The sequence below is a fragment of the Phyllostomus hastatus genome, unplaced genomic scaffold, assembly GCF_019186645.2.
Source record: "Phyllostomus hastatus isolate PE091 unplaced genomic scaffold, TTU_PhHast_1.1 phas_contig_948, whole genome shotgun sequence".
NCBI classification, from domain to species: domain Eukaryota; kingdom Metazoa; phylum Chordata; class Mammalia; order Chiroptera; family Phyllostomidae; genus Phyllostomus; species Phyllostomus hastatus.
In genome coordinates, this window is record NW_025333993.1 from 3417019 (window position 1) to 3429343 (window position 12325).

Here is a 12325-nt window from a genome sequence, read left to right on the forward strand (position 1 = left end):
GAGGGCGGTGACGGCGGTCTGCTCCCACTGCCCCCTTGCAGAGGCCAGTTCCCGGGTCAGCCTTGGGCCAGGGGACCGGATACGTGACGGCACGCGTGTGAGCCGCTGCCCCTCTGCTCCAGAGGGCCCCTGCCGGCCGCCCTGGGGCCCTCACGCGGGCCCTTCCTGCGCGGCACTGCCCGCCTAGAGCGTGCCCCAGGCTGAGACCCTCGGCCCCTCATTCACACCCCGAACCAGGTGACCCCTTCTCTGCTGGCCTGAGGAAGGTGGTAGCTTGCTTCACCGCCTTCAGCAAAGGTTGACTTTGTGAAGTTGAACTGAAGGTGGGTTGAAAGTTCAGGCTGAGACCGTAAAGCTAGAACGTCAGTGGCTGTATTCCCGATCTCCATTACCCTTACAACACCAGTCCCAACAGGAAACTCCAGGAGGCAGGCTCGCACTGCCCTCCCCTAGTGACCCGACTGAGCCACAACCGCACGCTAGGGAGGTTTACTGACAGCTCTCGCTGTTCTGAGCGCTGACCGCCGGGTGGGCACTGCTGAGATGGGCTGTGCAGACGCCGACAGTAAACCCTAAACACCTTCAGTGGCGCCACTGCCCGTCTCCCCCTTGGTGGGCGAGCCTTCCCGAGAGCAGCCCCCGGCTCTGTCCTTCCCCTTCACCCTTTCTGCAGTCATTGAGACCTGTGTGTGCAGCACTGTGGGGGGTCCTGGGCACGTACACTGTGTGTGTGTCAGGGGGAGGGTCCTGAGCTCAGGCACTGCACAGGGATCCTGGGCACTGGCACTGTGGGGGCAATCTGGACTGGCACTGTGGGTGGGGACCCTGGGTGTAGGCACTATGGGTGGTGATACTGGGCACTGGCACTGTGGGAGCGATCTGGACTGGCCCTGTGGGTGGGGGCCCTGGGCACGAGCGCCGTGGGGGGTCTGCGGTGCCGGTGGGCCTCGGCAGGCGCCCACCCGCTGGTGTCTGGCAGGCATGAAGACCAAGCACGCGCTGCGCCACCACATGAAGCTGCACAAGGGCATCAAGGAGTACGAGTGCAAGGAGTGCCACCGCAAGTTCGCGCAGAAGGTCAACATGCTCAAGCACTACAAGCGGCACACAGGTGAGTCCTGGCCAGAGGAGTGCAAGTGTGCGGCAACCGCTGCGCCTCGTGGTGGAATGGCCCCAACGAGAACGCCTCGCTGCTTCTCACTTTCCTTAGCTCCCATTAAACCCGGGTTCCAGCGGGCTCGGAGCTCCAGGAGGCGTGGGTAGGCGGCTGGTGTCAGGGAAGCTTCCAGTCCCCCCAGTGCCCTGTAACTCGTGTCCCTGTGCATGCGCACTGGAGCCGGCCGCTGCCTACTCACCAGCCAGGTGTGGCGGCACCTGCCAGTTCTGCAGGCCCCTCGCCCCAGAAGTGATCACACGGGTCCAGAGGCGTATCCAAGCTGATTTCAGATCCTGGGATATCTTAAGTGTCTCTCATCAGGGCAATGACTGAAAAAGAATGCATCCATTAAAAGTGATGAGACGCTGTTAGATGTTTCATAGAGTTCATGATACAACAGGAGGAAAGGCAGCCTCCGTGACATCAAATATGCGCCTCTTGTTTATAGAACACTTAGACGTGGGTAAACGTGTACATAGAGGGAGTCAGGACAGGAGGAGGCTCACCCTGGCCGGGGACTCTGTCAGAGAGAGACACTTCTGGTGGGACCCTCTCGGCTCTGGTTCTGGCTCTGGTTCCATGAGCTCACCCGGGGGCAAGTGGGAGGGTCGGCCCAGACGGAGCGACCCATGGGAGCTCTGAGACCCAGGTTGGAGCTGATGGGGACCTTCACGGTACCCACCCGAGTTCCACAACCGTGGTGTCTGCCTCCCCTTGTCATGAGCTCGTGCAGAGTAAAGCTCCTCCCTGCCTCGGGTCCTGCTCACTCAGAGTGTCTGGCCGTCCGGTGGGCGCCAGCTGAAATTCACCTGCCGCCTCCCGAGGGCAGCCTTTCTGAGCCGCAGTTTTCTGACGACTGGAAGTTCCCTGCCTATGACCCTTGGCAACCCACCTGCCCCTGCAGCCTCTCCAAATGTCAGGGACAAGACACCTGCCGCGCCTATTTACAGCCCCGGGAGACACCCCAAAGTGAGTGTGCCTTTTCCCGCAGGGATTAAAGACTTCATGTGTGAGCTGTGTGGAAAGACTTTCAGCGAGAGGAACACGATGGAGACCCACAAGCTCATCCACACAGGTGAGCGGGTGTGGCCCGAGGGAGTCCCGGCGGGTGGGGCGTGGGGGGGTGGCGTGTGACCCTGTGATGTGTCAGACTGTTGCCTGGTGCCATCCCGCCTCAGTGGGAGCCCCCTGCCCCCTAAGCATCAGCCCCGTACCACTCCCAGCCGTCTGGGCTGGAATCTTCAGGCACTGGAGCAGTGACGAGGCTCTGCGCTCAGGGAGGGAGGACACCAGTCGAACTCGTCTCGGGCTGACCTGGGGGGCCATCCTGGCAGCACGTGCAGCGGGGGCAGCACCCCCCCCCCTCCGCCTGCCCTGCAGGCCATGGGGCAACCTTGCTCACAGCCTGTGCTTGTCTCTTCCTCCTCGTGTGTGTGTCTGTGTGTGTGTGTGTGTGAAGTGGGCAAGCAGTGGACGTGCTCCGTGTGTGACAAGAAGTACGTCACCGAGTACATGCTGCAGAAGCACGTGCAGCTCACCCACGACAAGGTGGAGGCGCAGAGCTGCCAGCTGTGCGGGACCAAGGTGTCCACCCGGGCCTCCATGAGCCGGCACATGCGGCGCAAGCACCCGGAGGTGAGCGTCCTCCTCCCCGCCCCTGCCCCCGCCCCCGCCCCCACACTGGCCTGGCCCCTCTGCCCTCCGCCCGGGGCACGCCCTTGCTGCCCCGAGACACTGCCACCTGCCACCCGGCTCGCGGATCTGCCTCCCTTCGCAGACCCAGAACCCCTGGGGGCAGGGCCTGGGCCTCACGCTCCCTCTGATCGCAGGGCCGGCACGTAGGAGGGAGGCACTGAACCAGTGAGCAGAAGAGCCTCGCCTGGCGCTTGCTGAGGCTGTAAATTAATTCCCCCCGGAGTTGCTGCGAGACGAAGCACAGCCCGGCCCCGTTCCCCCGCCCCCCGTTCTTCCCTCTGGAGAGACGAATAAAACGTGCAGAACAGGGAGTGTCCAGGTGGTGTCGGGGGCCGACGGCAGGGTGGCTGTGCGGGCCCAGAGGGAGAAACCGTAGAGGCAGGACGACCTGGCTGGCCTGGGAGCTCATTCTGAAAGAAGGCCCAGGACCTTAAATAATTCATTCTGCTTTAAAAAGAAGCAAACTGAGAAATGAAACTAGCAGGACGTGCAGGTAAATAGCTCTCAGGTCACTGGACGGGAAAGACTCTCCACGCATAAAAGCAACAAAAGACATCGTGACCAAAAGCACCAGGAGACCTGACTACATACATAAACACGACCACACTCGGAGCCCATGTAGGGAAAAGAACACGCAGAGGGCAGACCGGGAACCGGGGTGGGGGGGGGATGTCCCCGCCGTTCACAGGCACCGCCGCCTTTACGGGCAGAGATGGTAGCACTCGGTGAGACCCACCTGCGGAATGCAGGTGTGCAGGAGAGGCAGGTGTGTGAGAGGGAACACACGTGTGGGGGACGCGCAGGCAGAAGCACCCGCCCTCACTGCACCCCGGAGACGCAGGCGCTGACGCAGCAGGTGCCGCCCCGACCCATCGACCCAATAGGAGGGTTTTAGGTTGGAAGTGACCGTGCGGCTGCACGGGTGGGCCCCCTGCCGTGGGGGTCCTCTGGGGGGCAGCGTGACGGGTGCCCGGTGTGTGAGGAATGACTCTCTGGGCGCCTCCACGCCACGCACGAGGAGTGGGTTAAATCAGTGTCGGCTGAGCCACACGCCTGACTCTATAAACAATTCTAAACAAGCTCGTGGGACGCTCATTGTCGCAAAAGCAGGATGTGCTGCCTGCGGAGTGTGCACGGCATCCGTCGTGCATCGCCCGTGTGTCTGCAACACTCACCTGGACCGCGGGAGCGGGATGGGTGGGGCAGGAAAGGCAGGAAACAGCCGCGCACGGCGGTTTTCTCCCGCTGGCGAGGTGACGGGTCACGCTCGGCTCCGTGCGGAGTACTCGCCCCTCACGGACGCCAGTCACGTCTGCCGTCACGCGGGGGGCATTCGTGCAGTGAGCTCCTCGGCGCCCGCGCCGGCAGGGCAGGGGACCACCAGCCCTCCAGTCCTCGGAGGCGCCCGCATCCTCTGGTGCGCGGAGCCGGGGTTCCCCAGAGCTCCCCCGTCAGTGTTTCCACCGGGAAAACAGCCCCAAGCAGGGCCCTGAAGCGTCCGCACTCACGACGGCGACAGCGGCGGCGGCCCCGGGGCCGAGGGCTGGGAGCAGGCGCTGCAGACTCCCCCAGGGGCCTCCCCGGAGCCCAGTTGGAGCCCTTGCGTCACTCCGTGGGTCTCCGTCGTCCCGGGTGGTAAAAGCGTGTGCGCGTCCGTGGTCGCTGACTGGCTGGGCGGGGAGGGAGGCCTGGCACACGCAGACGTGTCTGTCCACCGAGTCCTTCTGCAGGGGTGACGATCCCTTCCCAACCGGCCGCTCGGCAGGGCCGCCTTTCGCGGCCGCGTCTCAAACGGGGCCTGTGCGCCGGCGTCACCCACTCCTCGGCACACCTGCGCTGGGCAGACCTGGCTCCCAGAAGGGGGCGATGGGCGGACGAGGAAAGGGAAGGAAAGCGCCACCGCGGCGGCGGCTCTTCTGTCTTCATCGTCATCTCTGTCCGTCCTCGGCCCCTGGGGTCTCAGGCCGCAGCCTGTCCTCCCTGGGCTCCCCTTCGGGCCGTCCCGCTGCCCCTCACTCTGTGCCGGTCGGAGGGACGCATAGTGAACGCCCACTGGTGGGGGCGCCGCGGGGCCAGCCAACCAGGGCGAGCCCCGCCCCCCGGAGGTGCCAGCTCAGGTGGGAGCAGAGGGATCGGGGAAGTAGGTAGGCGAGCGGCTCGGTCATTACAGGTGAGGGACGCGCAGGAGGCGACATCTGGCAGAAAACGCGGCAAAGGGCAGACGGAGGGGCGGGCGGGGCCCCGGGGAGGGTGCTCCGCGGTGGTGTGAGGCCGGCGGGTGCCGGTGCCGGTGGGCCTGTTCCGAGTCTGCGCGCGGGCTCGGGGCCGGGCCGCTGGAGGCCGACTCACGGGCCCAGGTGCCGCGCGTGAACGACTTGCACGTGTTCCGGATCTTTCAGAGTTGGCGCCGCGGCACAGCTTCACCCTGCGATCGTTCCGGTTTGAGCGAACGTTACTTAACGTTTTAAAAGCTATCGCACACAAAAACAGTTCCCGTCTTTGGTCTCATGTCCTAACGCAAGCAAAGCCAGTGAATGCTTCTGTGGTTGCTGCTCTGTGGCGGCAGCTTCTGGACCGACTGTGGGACTAGGACCGTGATGGTGGTGGTGATGATGATGATGATGATGAAGGTGGTAGATGTGGTGGTGGCGGCAGTCGTGGTGGTGGTGACGGTCACGGTAGTGGCGCTGGTCGTGGTGGCGGCAGTGGTAGAAAACACATCAGCGGCATCTGGCTGCTCTTACGCGGTCTCGCAGCACCCCAGTCTCACTCGGGTCCCCAGGGCCACAGTGGGCACCCCCGTCCACCCGAAACATGCCCGCCCCTGGGTTTGCTCCCCTGGGTTTACTCCCCTGTCGGAGACGGCGCCCGCCCGTCACCCCAGAGCTGTGCTTCCCGCTGTCTTTCTTACTTGCATAAGCCACGCCCACAGTGGGGAGCCCGTGACTCTCCACCTTTGCTTTACTTGAGCCGAGACGGCGGTGCCTGCAGAGCTCTCTGGGTGCAGGACCGTCCGGGCAGACTGCCGCTGCTCTCCCTGGTCTCATGTCATGTCCACGGCCCGTCTCCCGTTTTTAGCAGCCCGCCTTCAGTGTGCCTTTTCGGAGGGCTCGTTCTCTCTCTGCTCGCATGTTCCACGGCCTCCCTTACGACTTGGTTCGCTTAGCTAGTCACGGTAGCAGGGACGAGCATCAGGGCAGGACCCGCTGACCAGCGGGAGGGACCTGTGGGAGGGGGTGAGCACAGTGAGGCATCCGCACCCTCAGGGCCGGGCAGTGTGGCCCCCGGTGGGGAGGTGGGGGAGAAAGCACCCACCCGTGGGGCAAACTACAGAGGAAAGTGTTTAAGGCATAGAGATCTCATTTTCGGCGATTCCTTGTGGGACACTGGTTTGAAACAAGATTCGCTGAAGTTTCGCTGACTGAAATCACCCATTAGTATGAGCAGAAAAGGGCGGGAAATGCAGTGCGCCCTGCCCGGGCGCAGGTGGGTGGGCGTGAAGCGAGGCCCAGACAGGTTTGGGGGGCACCCTCCACGTGCGCGAGCATCGCAGAGGGTCGCCGTGAGGGCACGTGGTGTGAGGGGAGCGCGGGCCCGCGTGGGATTCTGGAGGCAAGGTTCCAAGGTCCGTCCCAAGCGGAGCCAGCTCGGAAACACGAGGCGGGGGGGGTGGTGCCCATGAGGGGTCATCCTGCTCACTGCCCCACGCTCTCCCGCAGGTCCTGGCCGTGAGGATCGACGACCTGGACCACCTCCCTGAGACCACCACCATCGACGCCTCCTCCATCGGCATTGTGCAGGTGAGCACAGAGCAGAGGCCCCTGGGACTTCCAGCTACGCAGGTGCCGGCGTGGGTGGGGCCGCCAGACTCAGGCAGGCGCAGGTGCACTTTGGGAAGGCCGTTGGTCCGTGCCTCTGGTCTCGCCTTTGTCTCGCCCTCTGTCTTTTTGGCCTGCCTTCTCATCTCTCCGAGAGCCTTTTTAGTTTCTGTAACCTTCTAAAACTTGAAGGAGTCAGCTCCTGTGATGAGGAGGCTGGTGAGTTTGAAACGTGCAGGCCAGAGGACAGACTGGACACCCAGGGAAGGGTTGATGTCACGACTCAAGTCTGAAGGCGGACGGAGACAGTTCCCTCTTCCTCCAGGGACCACAGTCTATTCTCTTACGGCCTTCGCCTGATTGGACGAGGCCCACCCAGAATGTAGCGGGTATCCGCTTTAGGCAGTGTCCGCCGGTTTAACCGTTAATCTCACCCACAGAACACCTTCACAGCCGCGTCCAGACTGCAGTTTCACCGGACCGGCGGCACCCTCGCCCAGCCGAGCTGACGCTGAAAGTTAACCATTGCCGATGGTTTCCAGAGAAACTTGGCATGATTAGATTGATAAGAAAACCCACTTTAAACGTATTGGATGAACTTACTTTTTTAAAGGGACTTTTAATCAACACCCTTATAAAAATTTCTTTTCACTATAAAGAGAGCGTGTCTCGTTCGGAGCTATTTTGAGATCGCGTGAAACCTCTTTCTCCTGAAACGGTGTTTGCAGCCCAGTGCTCGGGCGCCGGCTCGGGCTGCGTGGACACAACAAGGCTGGTGGCGCCCCAGAGGCCACGGCAGCCCTGACGCGGGCGACGGCCGTGCCCTGGCTGGCTTCCTCCAGGTCTCTCTACCACTGCATCAGACCGAGTCCTGTGGTGGGGCACCAGAGGTCCAGGAGGGGGTTGGACGGCCTGAGTGGGGTGCCGTGCTGGCCACCACTGTCCAGTGGCCTCTGTGACTCTGAGCGAGCCCCGTGTGGGTCACAAGACTGGCCACAGTGCTCCAGCTCCCAGAGGAGCGTGGGGGGTGCGCACCATCTGGGGTCACCGTCACGGCTGGGCCCTGTTTGCTGTCCCCAGAGGAGGGACCGCCTGGTTCTCGTGGTCAGACATGTTTTGATCTGAGATGGATTCGGGGGTGAGAGCCCGCCTGATGTGGGAACATTTTCAGCCTCAGGCCGAGCTCGTCAGGGTTGAAACGGTGGCTTAAAATTTTCGTTTTTTAAGTTTTTGTTTATATTTCAGCACAAAATGTAGCTGTTAAAAATACGACTTGTAGGTAATCTGCTCCCTTGAACAAAAACTCTTGAAACTTACGTCCGTCTTTGCAAATGCAAGCAAGCAGACGAGCTGTGGTCACTCTGGTTCCTGCGGCAGCTCGGTGACCCAAGAGCCTTGCCGCTGACCCCGGAGCCTGTCCGGGGCCCGTGCTGGGACCACGGCTGTCACCGTGGGGTCACGACCCCGCTGACCCGCACGTTGCCGACACTTGTTTTCCTGCAGCCTGAGCTGGGCCTGGAGCAGGAGGGCCTGGCCGAAGGGAAGCCGGTGAAGGCCGCCAGGAGGAGCCACAAGAGGAAGCAGAAGCCAGAGGAGGAGGCGGGGGCCCCGGGGCCCGAGGACGCGGGCTTCAGCGAGTACCCGGAGCAGGAGCCGGCACTCACGGGCGGCGTGGGCGACGAGACCGACTCGGCCGTGCAGAGCATCCAGCAGGTGGCTGCACCCTGTGCTGGGGTCAGGGCCCAGTTGTGGGGGGATGGGCGGGGGGCGGCCAGGGCTGCTGCAGGCATGGGAGCCCCAAGGGTGCCGCTCCCTTCCCCGTCTGACGTGCCCGCAGGTGCCGCCAGCACACATCCCGTGTCCCACCTAAGCATTCCCAGTGGGGACCGAGAAACCGCAGCTGTCACGGGGACTGGCAGCGTGACCTTCCGGGTGTTACGTTCCTGGCTGGGACCTGGGAGACTGTCAGTGGCCTAAGTGTGTCCCTTCCTGGTGGGCGTGGTCCCCGTTCGTCTGCTGACCAGTCAGGGCGAGCAGGCCTGCACACGGAAAGAGCCGTTGGGTGGGGGACGGGGGGGGTGAGGCTCAGGGCCCCCAAATCTTGCATCCGTGTGCGCCTGACGCTGCCCAGACATCCGGGTTGACTCGCCCTTTCACCCTCGCATGTGAAAGCAAGCCACTCTCGCTGAGGCTCCTCGGCTGCTGGCGCTGCAGAGCTCCCCACCGCCCCTCAGCTTTCTGGCTGGGCTCCTCGCGGAGCGGCAAGGCTCCTGAGGGGGCGGGGCGGGTGCACAGCGAAGATGATGCTCTCTGTCTCTCACTGTGGCTGTCCTCTGCTCTTTCCCGGCCACTGACGCGGTTCGCTTCTCTTCTGCCCGGCGGCCTCTGCGATCGTGCCCTCACCTTGTTTCTCTGTTCTCGCTGGAGCTGCGGTTTCAGGACAGAGTTAACCCAATTCGGTCGTTCACCCAGAGGGGCCTCGCCTACCTCCTCCGGCCGTGTGGCCGCCCCAGCACGACAGCTCCGCCTGCCTCTGCCGCTCTCCGTTCCGCAGCGACTGAGTAACCCTTCCGCGTTGTCTGTGGCTCTTCCAGGTGGTGGTGACTCTCGGAGACCCAAACGTGACCGCTCCGTCCAGCTCCGTCGGCCTGACCAACATCACCATGACGCCCATCACCACGGCGGCCGGGACCCAGTTTACCAACCTCCAGCCGGTGGCTGTTGGACACCTGGCCGCCCCGGAACGTCAGCTGCAGCTGGACAACTCGATCCTGACCGTGACCTTTGACACGGTCAGCGGCTCCGCCATGTTGCACAACCGCCAGAACGACCTGCAGCTGCACCCGCAGCCGGAGCCGTCGAACCCGCAGTCGGTGGCCCACTTCATCAACCTGACCACGCTGGTCAACTCCATCACGCCCCTGGGCAGCCAGCTCGGCGACCAGCACCCGCTCACGTGGCGGGCGGTGCCGCAGACCGACGTGCTGCCGGCCCCACCGCCGCAGGCCGCCCCCGCGCAGGCGGCGCAGCCCCAGGTGCAGGCCGAGCAGCAGCAGCAGATGTACAGCTACTGAGGCGCCTGGCGGAGGACTCGCCGAGGGAACCCCAGACAGCTCCCCTGGCTCCGGGTGGAGGTGTGTTTGCTGGATACCAAACAAAGAGAAAAAAAATCATACGTTGCAATGTAAGTGAGGTGGACTCAGTTCTTGCAGAACTATCTCCAGATCCCCCAGCAGCTGTTACGGTCAGCCAGCCTGACTCGGCGGGCCGGTCGTGGGTGCCGGCAGGCTGCAGGTGCTGGGTCAGCCAGGCCGCTCGTCAGCCGGGGCTGCGCCCTGCCCTGCCCGCCGCACTCCCCGGCAGCACTGGGTCTGGCAGACACGGGGGAAGCAGGAGCATCGGAGGCGAGCATTGTGCTGTCAGGAGCTCAGTTACCAGGTCAGAACTCGGACGGTCTTCACAGGTCGCACGCCAGCTGCGGCCACAGGCGGCTCCCTCCTCGGGATGGCTGTTGCAAGGGAGCCGGTAGAAGTTCAAGTCACACTGCGCCCCTGCTTCGGAAGCTGAGCCGAGTGGGCTCCTCTCACGGCTCCGGGCGGGAACCAGCAGACGGCTGCGGAGCCCGCGGCCCTCTGCCGGCCTGCGGCTCGTCCCAGGCAAGGGGCACAGAGACAGGGGGCCGCTGACTCGGGCGTGAAGGTGTCTTAGGAATGGAATTCGTGCATTGATTTTCAGGACCGTTTCTTCACTTAAGAAACTTTATTTCAAGCACATGTTAGTGCATTCGAGACTCTGGTGGCCCTGTCGTTTCTACGTTTGAACGTGCTGAAGTCATTTGCACTGTAGGACTGTCAGTCTGTGTCCGTCCCACGCGATGCCCCGGAGCCAGGGGGCCCACCCTTGGGTGCAGCGAGGCGGCGCCGTGCTGCCGCTGCTCGGTGGTGCCTTCCGTGTGGACGCCCCACCGCCGCGTGTGTGCGTCATGACCGAGGCTCTGCCAAAGTCCTCTGAACTGAGGAGCAGGGAGGAAATTCACGTTTCTTTCTGTTTCAACTTGAACCCCAAAGGTCGGTGTGGCTGCAGACCAGTGGTCTGTGACTGTGGAATAAGCTGGGAAGGCCTCGCTGCCCTGAACGGCCGTGGTGCCGCGCTCCCATACAGCCGGGCAGTGACACCAGCAGAGGCTCGGCCACCAGGAGGAGGGTCGATGCCCCCGATGAGCGTGCCGAGGGACAGCCAGCCTGCTCCCCTGGGGACGCCGCTGCTGTGTGTGCGTGTGTGTGTGCGTGTGTGTGTGTGTGTGTGCATGTGTGCGGCTGAAACACAGCAGCTGGCCTCCTGCCGCGCAGCCAGGGACACAGAAAGAAGTGTGATTTTTTTTTTTTACTCCCCTGACGATTTTTTTAACGCTGTCCAGAATGAAATGATAGATTTGCCTTATTTTGTCCTTGATCGCCCTCTGTCCCAGACCCCGTGTGACCTGGGAGTCCGTCTTGCAGGAACACTGAGTGAGTACGAGTCCGTAGTGGGTGACGGAGGCCGGAGTCGCCTCACGTTGCCAGCGAGGCCGAGGACGATTCGTGATGCCAGAGACCGTTCTCAGCACTTCACTTAGTTCCAACAGGGACGATTTCGAGGGCGGGGCTAGGATTCGTTTAGTGCAATACACGCCTTCGTGAAGCGAGGGCAGCCCTGCCCCAGGCGGCCCCAAGGGGGCGTCCGAGTTCCCGTCACTCACTCACACGGCTCCTCCTCCACTCACGGCTCTCACCTCGGATGAACTAGTTGTGGGAGATCGTTTGACTTTTTAATTTATGATAATTATTTTTATGTTATTTATGTATATAATTAACTGCTTTTTACATAATAGTTTCATCAAAGGGATTTTGGTGAGGGGTGATAGATTTTCTAAGATATTGTCTCCATTCTCCAACCGTGAGGGGTCCAGGTGTCCACGGAATCGTCCAGAGCGCCGGGATTCCTGAGCTTTGTGTTTTTTTTAATCACTGACGATTTCTTTTTTGCGTTTGCAGAATAGAAAGGGCAGGTGACCAACTAAAAAAACCCAAACGTGGTTAAACACCGGCTATCATCTATCTTTTATTCTCCTTCCCTATGAAATAAAGGCCTTTTAAATCACAGTTTTATTTTTTTAAAGAAGTTGTTTTCGTGCCGAGGGTAAGAATGCATCAGATGTTTTTAAGGAACCTAACTGCGCTCATGTGGCCCGGCGAGTGACCACTGTTTATTTAAATGACAGACACGTGAGAACCCTTCTTGTTACAATAAGTGCGAACTCCGAATAAAAATGAAATTTACTCCCGAGTGTCCGGTGGACGTGTTTGGCCTTCGTGGGGTGACCGTGTTGGGTGGAGGGGGCCCCGAGTGCCGTCATCAGGCGGCTGCTCTGAGCGCGCCTTGGAGAAACCGGGGCGCCGGAAAACCACGCTCCGCTCAGCCACCGTCCTTGCCTCTGGGGTCTTCTGCGCCTCTGTCACTGTTTGCTGACGGAAATGCTGATGTTTTTGGCTGAGCCCAGGCGCACAGCCGGGTCCCTAAGAGGAAATCGGATCACGCCTCTGTGGCCACCGGGCTCTGCGAATCCCTCTGGGTGGTTCCGAATTAGTAAATCACGAGCGTTTACTTCGGGCCTGTG

General features: G+C 62.0%; 1 protein-coding gene across 2 annotated transcripts in view; it reads left to right on the top strand.

Annotated features, from left to right (window-relative positions):
- The window catches only part of PRDM15 (PR/SET domain 15), a 64471-nt gene extending 52661 nt beyond the window's left edge, over positions 1-11810 (top strand). For both annotated transcript variants that reach the window (XM_045852753.1, XM_045852754.1), the window contains 6 exons: positions 980-1111; positions 2148-2231; positions 2616-2791; positions 6571-6651; positions 8173-8382; positions 9264-11810. In XM_045852753.1, coding sequence (XP_045708709.1) covers positions 980-1111; positions 2148-2231; positions 2616-2791; positions 6571-6651; positions 8173-8382; positions 9264-9743 — 1163 coding nt within the window. In that variant the 3' untranslated portion in view covers positions 9744-11810. The remainder of the gene's footprint in view (positions 1-979; positions 1112-2147; positions 2232-2615; positions 2792-6570; positions 6652-8172; positions 8383-9263) is intronic.
- The last annotated feature ends 515 nt before the right edge of the window (positions 11811-12325 follow it).